The sequence below is a fragment of the Betta splendens genome, chromosome 16 (assembly GCF_900634795.4).
Source record: "Betta splendens chromosome 16, fBetSpl5.4, whole genome shotgun sequence".
Taxonomy (NCBI): Eukaryota; Metazoa; Chordata; class Actinopteri; order Anabantiformes; family Osphronemidae; genus Betta; species Betta splendens.
Window position 1 is genome coordinate 7448128 of NC_040896.2, and position 14001 is coordinate 7462128.

General features: G+C 54.3%; 1 protein-coding gene across 2 annotated transcripts in view; it reads left to right on the top strand.

The window, feature by feature from the left end:
• The window catches only part of pear1 (platelet endothelial aggregation receptor 1), a 28757-nt gene that overhangs the window by 12079 nt on the left and 2677 nt on the right, over nt 1-14001 (top strand). For both annotated transcript variants that reach the window (XM_029128540.3, XM_055503143.1), the window contains exons 2-20: nt 2577-2687; nt 2806-2907; nt 3003-3103; nt 4722-4814; nt 7056-7302; nt 7848-7950; nt 8302-8438; nt 8818-9030; nt 10678-10852; nt 10939-11059; nt 11365-11528; nt 11817-11919; nt 12001-12153; nt 12229-12360; nt 12426-12557; nt 12630-12752; nt 12837-13055; nt 13272-13381; nt 13466-13592. In XM_029128540.3, the coding sequence (XP_028984373.1) occupies nt 2581-2687; nt 2806-2907; nt 3003-3103; nt 4722-4814; nt 7056-7302; nt 7848-7950; nt 8302-8438; nt 8818-9030; nt 10678-10852; nt 10939-11059; nt 11365-11528; nt 11817-11919; nt 12001-12153; nt 12229-12360; nt 12426-12557; nt 12630-12752; nt 12837-13055; nt 13272-13381; nt 13466-13592 (2662 nt within the window). In that variant the 5' untranslated portion in view covers nt 2577-2580. The remainder of the gene's footprint in view (nt 1-2576; nt 2688-2805; nt 2908-3002; nt 3104-4721; nt 4815-7055; nt 7303-7847; nt 7951-8301; nt 8439-8817; nt 9031-10677; nt 10853-10938; nt 11060-11364; nt 11529-11816; nt 11920-12000; nt 12154-12228; nt 12361-12425; nt 12558-12629; nt 12753-12836; nt 13056-13271; nt 13382-13465; nt 13593-14001) is intronic.

Here is a 14001-nt window from a genome sequence, read left to right on the forward strand (position 1 = left end):
GTACGGTAATAACATGGGTATGAATGTCTTACAAGCCCAATATGACGCCAGCATCTGTTTTCATTCGCGCCTGGCTTTCACAACTGTGCGGTTCTGAAAGGAGCTCAGTGGGGCCCGTAAACGTCTGAGCACCGTGATGCACGGACACGTGGGCCGCCGCCGCTGCTGGTTCTTCTCTGGACCCGACAGCATTAGCTAAGAGAGACCTGGTGAATTAGAAAAATGCCTTCAGACGTTAAAAATAGCTCCCGCTCTGAACTGCTTTCAGCTTATGGGACTCGTTTGGTTTGTGTGTGAAGCCTCCAGCGCATTAAAACACACAATCAGCGCGTGGACGCGGGCGGGTGCACGTGTGAGCGTACGTGCACGGATCCCGCGTGGCGCTCCGCCCGCTCTCTGATGCTGAACGCAGCCACATGAAAGCTGAGATCGTCTGCTTCTGTCGTTACAAACAAGAGCAAACGTCTTTTGTTGAAGCTCGGCCGTGTGTGTTCTTTTACTGAGCGCGGTCCAGACGTGGCTTCGCTGACCAGCGCATGCGAACTGCAGAGGTGCCCTTCGGCGATTAGCACAACACATCGCAAGTGAATGGAAAAAGAGTTGAGATCAGCTCCAGCGAAATAATAACAGCTTGTGGATGAATGTTCTTCATCGCTCCGCAGTCGTGGCGTGTTTTATGAAACACTTTCTGGGCAGGCTTCGATATTCCACTAAAACCAGCCTCTGGAAGAGGACGCTTACCAGATGAAGAACCACCTCCAGAACCTCCAGAACCTGCTCAGCCTCCACTCGCTTTCTCACCATTAAAGAATCTCGTGTGGTTTCAAGCCTTTCTCTAATTATGCACAATTCAAATGAAAAGAAGCTAATGAAAAATATTTACCAGTCCAGTTAAGTGGCTGCTGCGTTGATGGCTGCTTCTAATGGGAGTCATATGCCGGCTCTCGTAAAGTGCTGGTTTCGTGGCATTGATTGTTGCGGCGCCAGCTTTGCCAACAATTGAATCAACACCTGACGGCGGGTTCGAATAATAAGAGGCTGAGAGCTGATTCACGGCGCAGCCTGTGCTGTGCCAGACTCCAGCAGCGATGAGCGGCCACTGACCAGCGCTAACGCACGAGATCTGATCCCCGATTCCAGCGATAAACGCCGGCTTCCAGCAGGAATCAAACGCTGTAGTTCTGGATTCTGGTTCGTAAACACACTGCAAGGATGTGCTGGGAACTGAACCGACCCGACCTTGGCAGGATCTTAGAGCTGCAGTATTCACCAAGCCACAGGCAAATCCCGGTTTAATCTGAGGAAATTTCCGAAAATCTTCCGAGCAGCGTGACTCGCAGTGCAAGTATGTGCAGAAGTGAGAAGAATATGTCTCTTGACCGCAGCGTGACACGGAGGGGAAAGGTCTGGAAAGCAGTTTGACAACGAGGTGATGAGTCTGCTGCCAGCGGCCGCCTCACACATGCACCCAATGTATAGGCTTAAGAATAAATACAGTAAATGAGCCTTGACCAAAATCCTGTTTCCAGAGAAGTTGTTCCTGAAATAAGCAAATTGCGTAAAAGGCCTGATGCCGAGAACTGAGGAGAGTTTATCTTCATTTTATGACATTATTTATTGCAACTGTTGAAGAGTGTAGGTGCCTAATGTAAATGCAGATGAGGCTGCAGTTGCTTACGTTTGACTAACTCTGTGTCTGTCAGCTGCTCCACGTGTAAACACACATGGTTCATCTGCCCATCGTTCCCACTCATCTAGTGCCCCATCATCAGAAACGCTCCCCTGAGGAGCTGTGGCAGCACCATGGTGTCCGTCGGGGCTCATTTAGTAAACAGAGGCTGCTGCTTCATCACCGTGACGTCTCTGCTGCAGAACATGCTTCGTTCCCACGGAGCTCTGCCCCTCGACACAGCGCCGGCCCGCTGGACCTGTGCTCGGCACCGTGGCCTGCTGCTCCCTCCGCTCCCTGGGAGCCCAACAGAGTCCCGAGCCGGGACGCTCCCTGGGGCCGAAGCCGTGATTGGATCCAGATGCTGCTGGAGCGTGGACGGGGACAGGAGGCAGGCGAAGGCGAAGGCGCTTCAGCGCAGCTGATGGATGGACGGGGGTCACGGAGCTGAGAGCCTCGCTCGTTCCTCGTGTGCGCTGACTCGCTGCCATCGGCTCCTCGTCTGATGTCTGTGTTTCATGGAGGCTGACGGTGCCTCCGCTTAGCGCTTAATGAAGTCTTTTACAGTCAGACCATGAATCTTAGCCACAGTTTATAGGTACCAGGAAAAGAAAAAACAGCTTCCAGTGAATCTTTGCACCCGCCACAAAATGAATTGCAGCAAATGAATGTGTGCAGCGTTGTGAGTCATGAGTCATATTTCAAAATAAGATGTACTGTACACATGATCATCATCACGGGCACGATCCTAGCGGGTTTTAATAACTCAATCCAAAAACTATCCCTTCATTCTGAGCTAAAATCATTTCAGCGTTTGTTGTGTCTGCTGCTGCAGCAGTAAACGTGTTTTGGCCCGTCGCCATCGCTGCTCACTCTCTCAACGTCTGTCCCCGTTGTCGTGTCCCAGGACCATGCCGCCTCTGCCCAGCTCCACCATCCTGCTGTTCCTCAGTCTCCTGATTGGGCTGAGCCGCTCTCTGAACCCCAGAGACCCCAACGTGTGCAGCCTGTGGGAGAGGTGAGGCCACTTATCTGGGACACGAATGTGAACTGAAACGTGTTTGTTGGATCACTTCACCATCAGCGGTTTCTCATCAGCAGAGGCGGTGTTTTAGCATCTTCTGTGCCTCTTTCAGCTTCACCACCTCAGTCAAAGAGTCCTACTCTCATCCCTATGATGAAGTGTCGGAGGAGCCCTGCTCAGACCCTCGCACCTCCTACAGATGCACACGCCACAGGTATCAGCAGCTGCAGGACTCGTTTCCCGTCGGCCTGACTTCCAGCTGCTTCCCGTGTCGGGTCAAAGTGTCTCGTTCTCCTGTTGCTCTTTCAGGATCACCTACAAAACGGCCTACAGGCAGGCGGTGAAGACGGACTACCGCAGGAGGTTCCAGTGCTGTCCGGGCTTTTACGAGAGCAGAGACAAATGCGTTGGTGAGTAGCTGTAACCTCAGACCTCGTCTCAGTGAGGCTCTGAGAGGCTGAGATCCCGTTCTGATCCTGTCATGACTGGAGCAAACCTCAGGTAAACAGAGTTTTACCTGACGTGTGACTAATGACAGATATAATCACTCTGCTCACTGGAACCACAGATTCACACTAAACCAGCGAAGCAGCGAGACTGGAGCGCGTTAATGACTGGGGGCTGCGGTCTGCAACCTAAACAGGCCCCGAACCTCTACCTGCGCTGGAATGTCTAAAATGACGGGGTCTCGCTGTGAAACGTGCACTTTTCACTGGAATGCGGCTATATAGAGTTAGTCATTCGACTTCAGCCTGGTTCCATTTCAGCCCTTTTTGTGCCGTTGAGCATCTGGTAGTGATGCTTCTGGGGCGTGTCGCTGCTGTTTAGTGTTGTGAAAACTGAGGTTAGGAGATTTTTATGATTCATAACCAACTTGGCTCATGTGCCTTAATATTATATAATAAAAATCAAAAAAACACCCAAAATGAGTATAATAATGCTTGGAGGCATTGGGATAAATATGTCATAAATGTCACTGTACTGTCACATATTAATGTTATGAACATGTACATTTTAGTTTTAAAGTTAGTTTTAGTTAGTTTAAGTTTAAGAACTTGTGACAGTGAACAACAGCTGCTGATCATCAGATGGAAATGGATCGACGGCACACGCAGCCTCACGTGTTCACGCTTTACAAACAGCGCTGTCAGATGTGCAGGACGTAATTACAAGGCTTCTGTCTCCAGACGATTCTGTTCAGAGATAATTTGTGTTTTTGCTGCACAAGCCGTCTTTGTAGCGAACACAAAAGCCTGGGTGAAGCCGGCTGATCCCTGTTTGGAGTCTTATAATTGAAATATCTGCGTTGGACGCGTCGTCTGTGGCCACGTGTTCTGTTCTGCAGCAATGTTTTCTTATTTTCTCAACACACATACTGTAATTAGATATGATTACAGCGGGCGCCTCTTTGATGACATGTTATTCTTTTCTTGGCCCCCAGTGTCCACGTAGCTTTAACTAGAAAACGGGGTGGAAACACACAGAACGCGACCGTCCACGGCGGCGCGTGTTTAAAACGCCCGCGTAGCGTTTCTGCTGGGATTCAGGCTGTTTGCTGGATGGAAGTCATCATTAGCAAAGCGCTCATACTGAATGCTGGCATCACATGATGTGACCGGCCCCGGCGTGTTCGTCTGCAGGCCGGGCCCAGCTGTCGCGCTGGCAGCTCACACGCGTGCGATGGAGGAAGACGGACCTCCGCTCAACAGGTCGCCTGAGCTAAACTCACCACAAGAACAGGAACAAGAGACAAACAGACGCTCCCTGCGCAGTTTGACGCTTCGCTGTGGATTCTGTGTTAATTCTACTTCTCATTCTTCCACTGAGCATCTTTGAACCCACACTTGGAGCTGCACTGTAGAATTAAGAGCTGAGTTGCTGTTGGGGCCTTTGGGACGTTGGAAACCTTCAACTCAAAGCGCTTTTATTTGTCTTTCCACTCTGGTCACACACTGGCCCAGTTACACGTTACTCTGTGCAAATCTCCACAAAGCTGCATGTGTCACACGTTCTGCTTCTCGCCAACAGCTCGCTGCACCAAAGAGTGCGTCCACGGCCGCTGCGTTGCCCCCGACCAGTGCCAGTGTGAAGGAGGGTGGCGAGGCGACGACTGCTCCAGCGGTATGAACCTGAGGGCACACACAGGCATGCACCGCACGCACACACACACATGCACGCGCACACACACGCACGCACACACACACACGCACGTGCACACACACACACACACACACACACACACGCACGCACACACACACACGCATGCACGCACGCACGCACGCACACACGCACACGTGCACACACACACACACACACAGACAACTACTACTCACATACACAACAGGAAATGACATGAGGCCATTAATCAAGTGGCTGATCTTCACATACAGCGCTCCATCACACGCCACAGGTCTTTCCAGTGGAAACGGCAAGGGAGCATTAAGACACGAACAGCAATGAGTCATTAACGTCAGCCTCGGTCCAGAAACTAGTTTACTGGTCCAGAAGGACACCAGGCTGCACCGAGCGGCACCGAGCGGCACCGACAGTTCCTAGTCAAAAAAAACCTTCAAAACAGCTTTAAAAGTAGTGGAAAAGGACTTTTACTCTAGAAGGAAACTAGCAAGAGAGAAGTTATATAATGACAGACAATAGGCCAAAACCAAAGTCAACAATTATGTCATAGCTATTCAAGGAAACAACTTCCCCCCTGTTACATCTAAAGTTTCTCTAAATTTGATTCGCTGAGATGACGTTTTCATCTCACTCTGGGTCAGAACTCAGGCCCGCTCCATTTTCTCCCATTCCTCTGCAGAGAGAAGAAATTAGCTTTAACGAGTGCTTGATGTCTGGACGGGGGGATGCTGGGAAGGGAAAATGGAAAATGTTACCCTCTCTCTCTCTCTCTCTCTCTCTCTCTCTCTCTCTGTCGCTCGCTCGGCCCAGTTGTCTCCGCCTCCTCAGGGTCCCATTCTACCCCCTCACTTACTTTTAAAAAGCTTCCCTTTGTTTCCTCTGGGTCTCTGGGCTCTTTTGCTCCTCGTTGCCCTGGATGAGTTGTGTTTGAAACGGCAGCAGATGCTGGCGTGTGGAGCTGAGTGTGAACCCTTCATGCTCTGAACTTTAGACCAGAGCAGGGTGAAGTATTCTTAATATCCTTAGATAATGGAAGGTCACAGAAAGAGGTTGAGTGTGTTTGGATGAAGTGTAATGAAAATGGGAATAAAGTGGTAATTACTCAGATTTGCTTTGTGTAAACACTGTTTCAGAGCAGAATTTGAGCTGGAGTCTAAAACAAGTTGCTGTCCAGAGGATTATGTTGATTCTGGACAAATCACAGGGGAAAAGCAACAACTTTCCCATCTAGACTGTTTTCATTCCTTATGAAATGCAGCGACCAGATGCCAGATGGGAACATACACACAGTACACAGAACTGATTGAAATCCTACTTGATCTGTGGACGTCCGTCACAGAAGCAGCTTTGGACGTCTCAGCATCAGGCGTCGGTCGAAGGTCTCTGCCTGCGCGGCCTTCGCTGTTCTTCCGTCCTGGACGGCGCCGGCGTAAACAGAACCGCTGCCCCGGCTGCGTTTCTCATTACTCAGCGTGACAGACGCGCGCTAACGTCCACGGACACGCTGCGATTCATTTAAGGGCAGGAGGCGAGGGTCCTGCTCTGTGTTAGTGCCATAAACACTGCGGTCCAGACCAAATTAGGCTGCAGCGCGGTGCTGCCGAGGCAAAGAGAGAGAGGGAGAGTAGAGCGAGCACAGCATGCAGCTCCGGCCTCATATTCAGGTGCCTCTGGACGAGAAGGTCCCCACTGAGGTGAAGCCGTCAGCAGATGAGTGGCAGTAGCGTCGGCGACGTCAGCGCCGCTGGACGCCGCGGCTCCTTGATGAGGTCCGACGGCCAACAGCCAAAGTTAATGGGAAATGTGAGGAATGCAGCCGTGACCAATCTGGGTTCTTGCAGTGGGCCGTGAGCTCCTCTTACTCTGAATTGAAATTCAAACCTTGTGTGAATCTCTAACCCCCCGAGCTTCGGCTGAATTAACCCTTTGAAGCCTGTCTGTAACGTCAGGTCAGAACAGAGTCTGAATGGAGCGACAGGGAGCTTTAACAGCACAGAGACGAGTAGGAATGAAGGACATGACAGTAACAACTCTGTGCCCATTGCTTTTTCCTACTGTGGACCCATGTGTATGGGACCTGCAGTCAACTGACTATGGAAAAAAGAGTAGGTTTGAGTCAGTGTTTGGAGACGTGGGCGTGTTACTGGAAGGTGACTGGTTTGAATCAGTGGAAATGTGGCCAGTGAAGTGAGATGGTGTGAAGTTTACCCTCTTCCTACCTTCCAGACTGTGACGACAAACACTGGGGTCCGGGCTGCGCTCAGCAGTGCCGCTGTCAGAACGGGGCTCCGTGCGATCCCGTGAAGGGGATGTGTCGGTGTCCACCGGGCTTCATCGGGCGCCACTGCGAGGAAGCGTGTCCGGCCGGCTCCTTCGGGAGCGGCTGCCTGCAGAGGTGCCAGTGTGCAACCGGAGGGGCCTGCGACAGAGCTACAGGAGAGTGTAAATGCAGGGACGGATTCACTGGGACCTTGTAAGTGCACCACCAACTCCAACTCATTTAGATGCATCTGTTGAGGGGTCTTAGTCCTTCAGCATCTGCATCAACAAATCCTCATGATGTCATCGGCCTCCAAAGCTGCTGCACCACAATGTGTCCGCGAGTCACGTTTTAGGGCCTGTTTTTCACATACAGTGAGGATGGAAACAGTTATTATGGGATGAAGCATCATGATAAATTGTCTACACAGTCCTCTCTTGTTATTTCACCTCGAGGCGGTGAATATTATACCAGCAGTGGATTGTGCTACAGGTAACTGAGGCCAAGTAATCGACTGGTTCCAACCTCGTGATGTTCTTGGCAGAACAGCAGCTACTGGTTTATTTCGAGCTGTTCATTTCTAGGCGGCATTTGAGGCCGACTTGTATAACACACGTTTTCTATGGGGTTATTTCTGAGTGTGTACTGCTTCACATTTGTCCCCAACTTGTTAAGTCATGAAGGCGGTGACATCGGTATCTCCTCATCTCATCCTTTCTCGTCCACGTATTTGAGCATCTTCTCCATCTTCTCTGCAGCTGTGAGAAGACGTGTGCCAGGAAGTGCCAGGCCCGATGCTCCTGTCAAAACGGTGGCATCTGCAGAGGCAAAGGGGTCTGCGACTGCCCCCCCGGCTGGACGGTGTGTGTGTGTCTGTGTGTGTGTGTGTGTGTGTGTGTGTGTGTGTGTGTGTGTGTGTGTGTGTGTGTATGTGTGTATGTGTGTGTGTGTGTGTGTGTGTGTTTGTGTGTGTGTGTGTATGTGTGTATGTGTGTGTGTGTGTGTGTGTGTGACCTGCTGAGCTTTCCAGTCTAAGATCAGCTCATCTCCAGCTTCCTCCAGGCTTTGATTATTCTTATTCTATTCAGAGAAAGGCTTTGGGTGCAGAGAGTAATCGTCTCCCAGCCAAACGCTGACTAACCCATGCTAATTAAACCGAGCTGTCCGGGTCCAGGTTCTGTGACTTCAGCGCTGTTCCTTGCTGCTCTGCAGGGCACGGTCTGCACAGAGCGCTGTCCACAGGGCAGGTTTGGACCGAACTGCGCTGAGGAGTGCGTCTGCCACAACGGCGGCAAGTGTGACCCTGAGACTGGCCAGTGCCTGTGCGCCAAAGGCTTCACTGGCAGCAGGTGAGTACCTGGATGAGTGGCGGTGCCGCCGAGCTCCACCGCAGGCACGAGGTCTAAACTCAAAACAGTGGAAAGTCCTCAATCATCAGCGTGCGGCTGAATGCTGCGGCGCCCGTTTTCTGTCTTGAAATGATTCAGTGCAGGCTGCTGTTTGCACAGTTTTGATTTACTCAGTGATTTAGCGCCGTGGCTCAGTTGTTCATTTAAGCCCAATTGTTGGTTTTCATCACATTCTGACACAGAGGAATACACACGAAGGGCTCACATTCAATCTGCGGAGCCCAACACCAAACAGAAGTTTGGATTCTCTTTGTGGTTTAGCAGCAAAGTAAGAGCAGATGTGCGTCGTCAGCTGCTTGTGTTTCCGTCCCGCCCTCAGGTGTAATGAGGAATGTGCCGCCGGCTCCTACGGACAGGACTGCGAGGGCGTGTGCGACTGCGCCAACGGCGCACGCTGCTACAACATCGACGGCGGCTGCCTGTGCGAGCCGGGCTTCAGCGGGCCGCACTGCAGGGACCGCATGTGCCCGGCGGGCCGATACGGCGTGCACTGCGAGCGCCCGTGTCTCTGCCAGGACAAGCACACGCTCAGGTGAGGATGCCGCTCACCTGAGCAGCCCTGAGTCCTCCTCTGCAGCGTTGAGTCCTCCTCTGCAGTGACTCCTCCTTTGCAGCGCAGACTCCTCCCCCTCTGCAGCGCTGACTCCTCCTCCTCTGCAGTGACTCCTCCCCCTCTGCACTGACTCCTCCTCCTCTGCACTGACTCCTCCTCCTCTGCAGCGCTGAGTCCTCCTCTGCAGCACTGACTCCTCCTCCTCTGCACTGACTCCTCCTCCTCTGCAGCGCTGACTCCTCCTCCTCTGCAGCACTGACTCCTCCTCCTCTGCACTGACTCCTCCTCCTCTGCACTGACTCCTCCTCCTCTGCAGCGCTGACTCCTCCTCTACAGCGCAGACTTCTCCTCCTCTGCAGTGACTCCTCCTCTGCAGCGCTGACTCCTTCTGTGCAGCGCTGACTCCTCCTCCTCTTCAGTGACTCCTCCTCTGCAGCACTGACTCCTCCCCCTCTGCAGCGCTGACTCCTCCTCCTCTGCAGTGACTCCTTCTCTGCAGCGCTGACCTCTCCTCTGCAGCGCTGACTCCTTCTGTGCAGCGCTGACTCCTCCTCCTCTTCAGTGACTCCTCCTCTGCAGCGCTGACTCCTCCCCCTCTGCAGCGCTGACTCCTCCTTCTCTGCAGTGACTCCTCCTCCTCTGCAGCGCTGACTCCTCCTCCTCTGCAGCACTGACTCCTCCTCTGCAGCGCTGACTCCTCCTCTGCAGCGCTGACTCCTCCTCCTCTGTAGTGCTGACTCCTCCTCTGCAGCGCTGACTCCTCCCCCTCTGCAGCGCTGACTCCTCCTCCTCTGCACTGACTCCTCCTCCTCTGCACTGACTCCTCCTCCTCTGCAGCGCTGACTCCTCCTCTACAGCGCAGACTTCTCCTCCTCTGCAGTGACTCCTCCTCTGCAGCGCTGACTCCTTCTGTGCAGCGCTGACTCCTCCTCCTCTTCAGTGACTCCTCCTCTGCAGCACTGACTCCTCCCCCTCTGCAGCGCTGACTCCTCCTCCTCTGCAGTGACTCCTTCTCTGCAGCGCTGACCTCTCCTCTGCAGCGCTGACTCCTTCTGTGCAGCGCTGACTCCTCCTCCTCTTCAGTGACTCCTCCTCTGCAGCGCTGACTCCTCCCCCTCTGCAGCGCTGACTCCTACTTCTCTGCAGTGACTCCTCCTCCTCTGCAGCGCTGACTCCTCCTCCTCTGCAGCGCTGACTCCTCCTCCTCTGCAGCGCTGACTCCTCCTCCTCTGTAGTGCTGACTCCTCCTCTGCAGCGCTGACTCCTCCTCCTCTGCAGTCACTCCTCTTCTGCAGCGCTGACTCCTCCTCTGCAGCCCTGACTCCTCCTCTGCAGCGCTGACTCCTCCTCCTCTGCAGACGCGTGGACGCTGCATGCATCGCGTCCTGTTGTTCTTAGCGCCAATTATTTGCTTCATTTATTCCACAACGAGCTCTCTAATCACCCACAGTCTATGAAAAGAGCCGCGTGGGCGCGACACTGATCTTATTCAACAGCTGACGTCTTGTGAAAATGAGACTATTTTATTTCTACCTGTCAAATTGACTCCTTAATTAATGTGGGAAAAGTGAAGTGACATAAAGGTGCAGCTTGACGATTGTGCGTCTCTCGTCCTCCCCCGTCCAGCTGTCACCCGATGAAGGGGGAGTGCACGTGCCAGCCGGGGTGGGCCGGACTCCACTGCAACGAGACCTGCGCCCACGGCTTCTACGGCCACGGCTGCCTGGAGCCGTGCCTGTGTGTGAATGGAGGGGTGTGTGACAGCGCCACGGGCCGGTGCCGCTGTGGCCCCGGGTTCACGGTGAGTTACAGGAAGCAGTTCAGAATCAATGAATGCGCTCCCTGGAGTTTGTCACAACGTTGGTTTCCTAAATATTCGTATCGCAGGGGATCCACTGTGAGAGTCCGTGTAAAAGCGGCACCTATGGCAAAAACTGTAGTCTGGAGTGTTCCTGTAAAAACTCTGTCGACTGCTCACCAGTGGATGGGACCTGTTTCTGCAAAGAAGGTAAAACCTGCCAGAACTCGCCGTTCCTCCCCAACCAGTCAGGAACCAGTTAGAAACCAGTCGGGGACCAGTCATAATCCAGTCAGAACCCAGTCAGAACCCAGTCTGGAACCAGTCTGGAACCAGTCAGGGACCAGTCAGAACCCAGTCAGACCCCAGTCAGGGACCAGTCATAATCCAGTCAAAACCCAGTCAGAATCCACTCAGAATCCAGTCAGAGCCCAGTCAGGGACCAGTCAGGGACCAGTCAGGGACCAGTCAGAACCCAGTCAGAACCCAGTCGGGCTCACTGTGTGTGTCTGCAGGCTGGCGGGGCCCCGCCTGCTCCGTCCCCTGCTCCCAGGGAACCTGGGGCCCCGGATGCAACGCCACCTGTCACTGCGACAACGGGGCCAAGTGTCACCCTGCAGATGGAAGCTGCGCCTGCACGGCCGGCTGGCGGGGGCCGCGCTGCGACCAAGCATGTCCAGTAAGTCACGCAGGGCGGGAGTGAGAGGACGACATGAATGCGAAGCAGCTCTATGCAAAAACGATAAACAGAACCAAAAATGAGCTGATTCCAGACGACCAGTGGTCTCTGATTGGACGAATAGTTCTTCCTGCTCGGACCGAGCTTTTCTTGCCCTCGCTCTCTGACGCGAGTCCGTCTCGTCCGGGCCGAGCCAGCCCACCAGGCTGTCCCTGCGACGCCACGGCGCCGCCCGCGTTCTGTCTGACTGGGACTCTGACCCGGCCCGGTTCTGACGTGTGTTCACAGATGGGCACGTTCGGGCCCGGCTGCCTGAAGAGGTGCGACTGCGACCGCGCCGACGGCTGCCAGGCCTCCACTGGGCAGTGCCGCTGTCTGCCAGGCTGGGGGGGTAAGTGAGGTCCTCCGCGGCGCCGCCGGCCCGGCTCCCGCCTCACGCGCGCCCGGGCTGAGTCTGCTTCTCTGTGCGCAGGTCCGCGCTGCAGCGAGCCGTGTTCCGACGGCCTGTGGGGGCGTCACTGCAACCAGAGCTGCCTCCAACGCTGCCCCAACAGCGACACGTGCCTCGGGGACAGCGGGGCGTGTGTGTGCCGCCCGGGCTACTGGGGAGTCACCTGCCAGCACAGTGAGTGTGGTTGCCAGGCAACCGCAGCAGGAGCGGGTTAGAGCCGAGCAGTGAGCGTTATCTCCCGTCTCCCAGAATGCCGAGCGGGGACGTTCGGGGAGCAGTGCGGCGCGTCCTGCCCGTCCTGCGGCCAGTCGTACCGCTGCCATCACGTGACAGGAGAGTGTGAGTGCCTGCCCGGGTTCACTGGGCCCAACTGTGAGCAGGGTGAGTGATCAGCTGTTACAGGTCGACTCCACCGTCCGCCGCTCCTACAAGCGCCTGTGCTTCAGTCTGTCCAGCTGGCTCCTACGGCACACGGTGCTCGGAGGTGTGTGTCGGCTGCGCCAACAACTCCACCTGCAGCCCCCGCGACGGCCACTGCGAGTGTGGGCCCGGCTGGACGGCCAGCGACTGCTCCAAAGGTGACGCGGCTCTGAGTGTAAAGCGCGGTCGGACTCGGGTTCAAGGCCTCTAACGCTGGTTCCTGCTCGCAGCTTGTGGTCCAGGACGCTTTGGGCCGTTCTGCGCTCACACCTGCTCCTGCGCCAACAACCTCCCGTGTGACCGGTTCACAGGCGACTGTGTGTGTGAAGGTGGAGGAGACGGGTGCAGACACGGTACAGGCTCACTCAGCACCAGGGTCCACGAATGAAGCGGCTCTGCTGATGTTCTGATGCAGTTCTGCCCCTCCTGTGGGACAGAGGCGCCGGAGCAGGCCGGGAGCGTGATGGTTCCGCTGCCTCCGGGGGAGAGGGAGTCGTGGGGGGCCATCGGCGGCATCGTGGTGCTCGTCCTGCTGGTGGTGCTGCTGCTGACGCTGCTGCTGCTCTACCGCCGCCGGCAGAAGGACAAGCAGAACAACACGCCCACGGTGTCCTTCTCCACCGGCCGCACCGTCAACTCCGAATACGCCGTTCCAGGTGCAAGACGTGAACAGAGCTCAGGAGGCGAGGGCTCAAAGTCTGCTGTGACCATGAGCTCTAATGGTTGGGTCCTGATGATGCTGATGCTGCGTTTTGTAAAAGTGCTCAGAGTGAAGGATGCACTTCTTAAAAATGAGCTTTTATTTGAGTTGACAGTAATGATCAGGCAGAAAAGCTTCAGCTGCTCACTGACTTTTTCCTTTTGATCCACAGATGTCCCTCACAGCTACCACCACTACTACTCCAACCCCAGCTACCACACGCTGAGCCCGACCCGGCCTCCTCTGCCGCACCTGCCCAACAACCACGAACGCATCATCAAGGTGAGTGAGCTGCAGCGCCCGGCGCCGCCTTCAGGGGGCGCAGTCGTCCTAACAGGCCGTTCACCTGCAACGTGTCTCCTGCAGAACACCAACAACCAGCTGTTCTGCAGCGTGAAGAACGCGGAGCGCGAGCGCCGCGGTTTGTTCGGGGTGGAGAGCAACGCCACGCTGCCTGCAGACTGGAAGCACCACGAGCCGCGCAAAGACTCTGGTCTGAACACCGACGCCACTGGTTCCTATGAAGCATCGGCTCCTTAGCGTTTTATCCGTCGGATGACGACACTCACGCAGAGACCTGCAGCTGCCGAGTAAAATAAATGAGCGGATTAGCATTTACAGGCCAGTAAAAGTGAGCAGTTGGTTTCCTGACCTTCTGACCACAGCTGCATAAAACTAATCAGTCAAACCTGCAGTAATCTTCTGCTAAAACACCTCTAATTATTTCCTTTACTTACTGTCAGTGGAAAGTTTTACAGCCTAAAAGTAGTTGAGCAGTTTTTCACGAAAAACCAAGTTCATCTTGGGTTTATTTCTTTTAAAATCTTTCAGCTATCAGTGATTAAAATAGTTGTTTAAAATCAGAATAAAACAAACTTCTCTCAGTTTTTTCTGCTACAGGA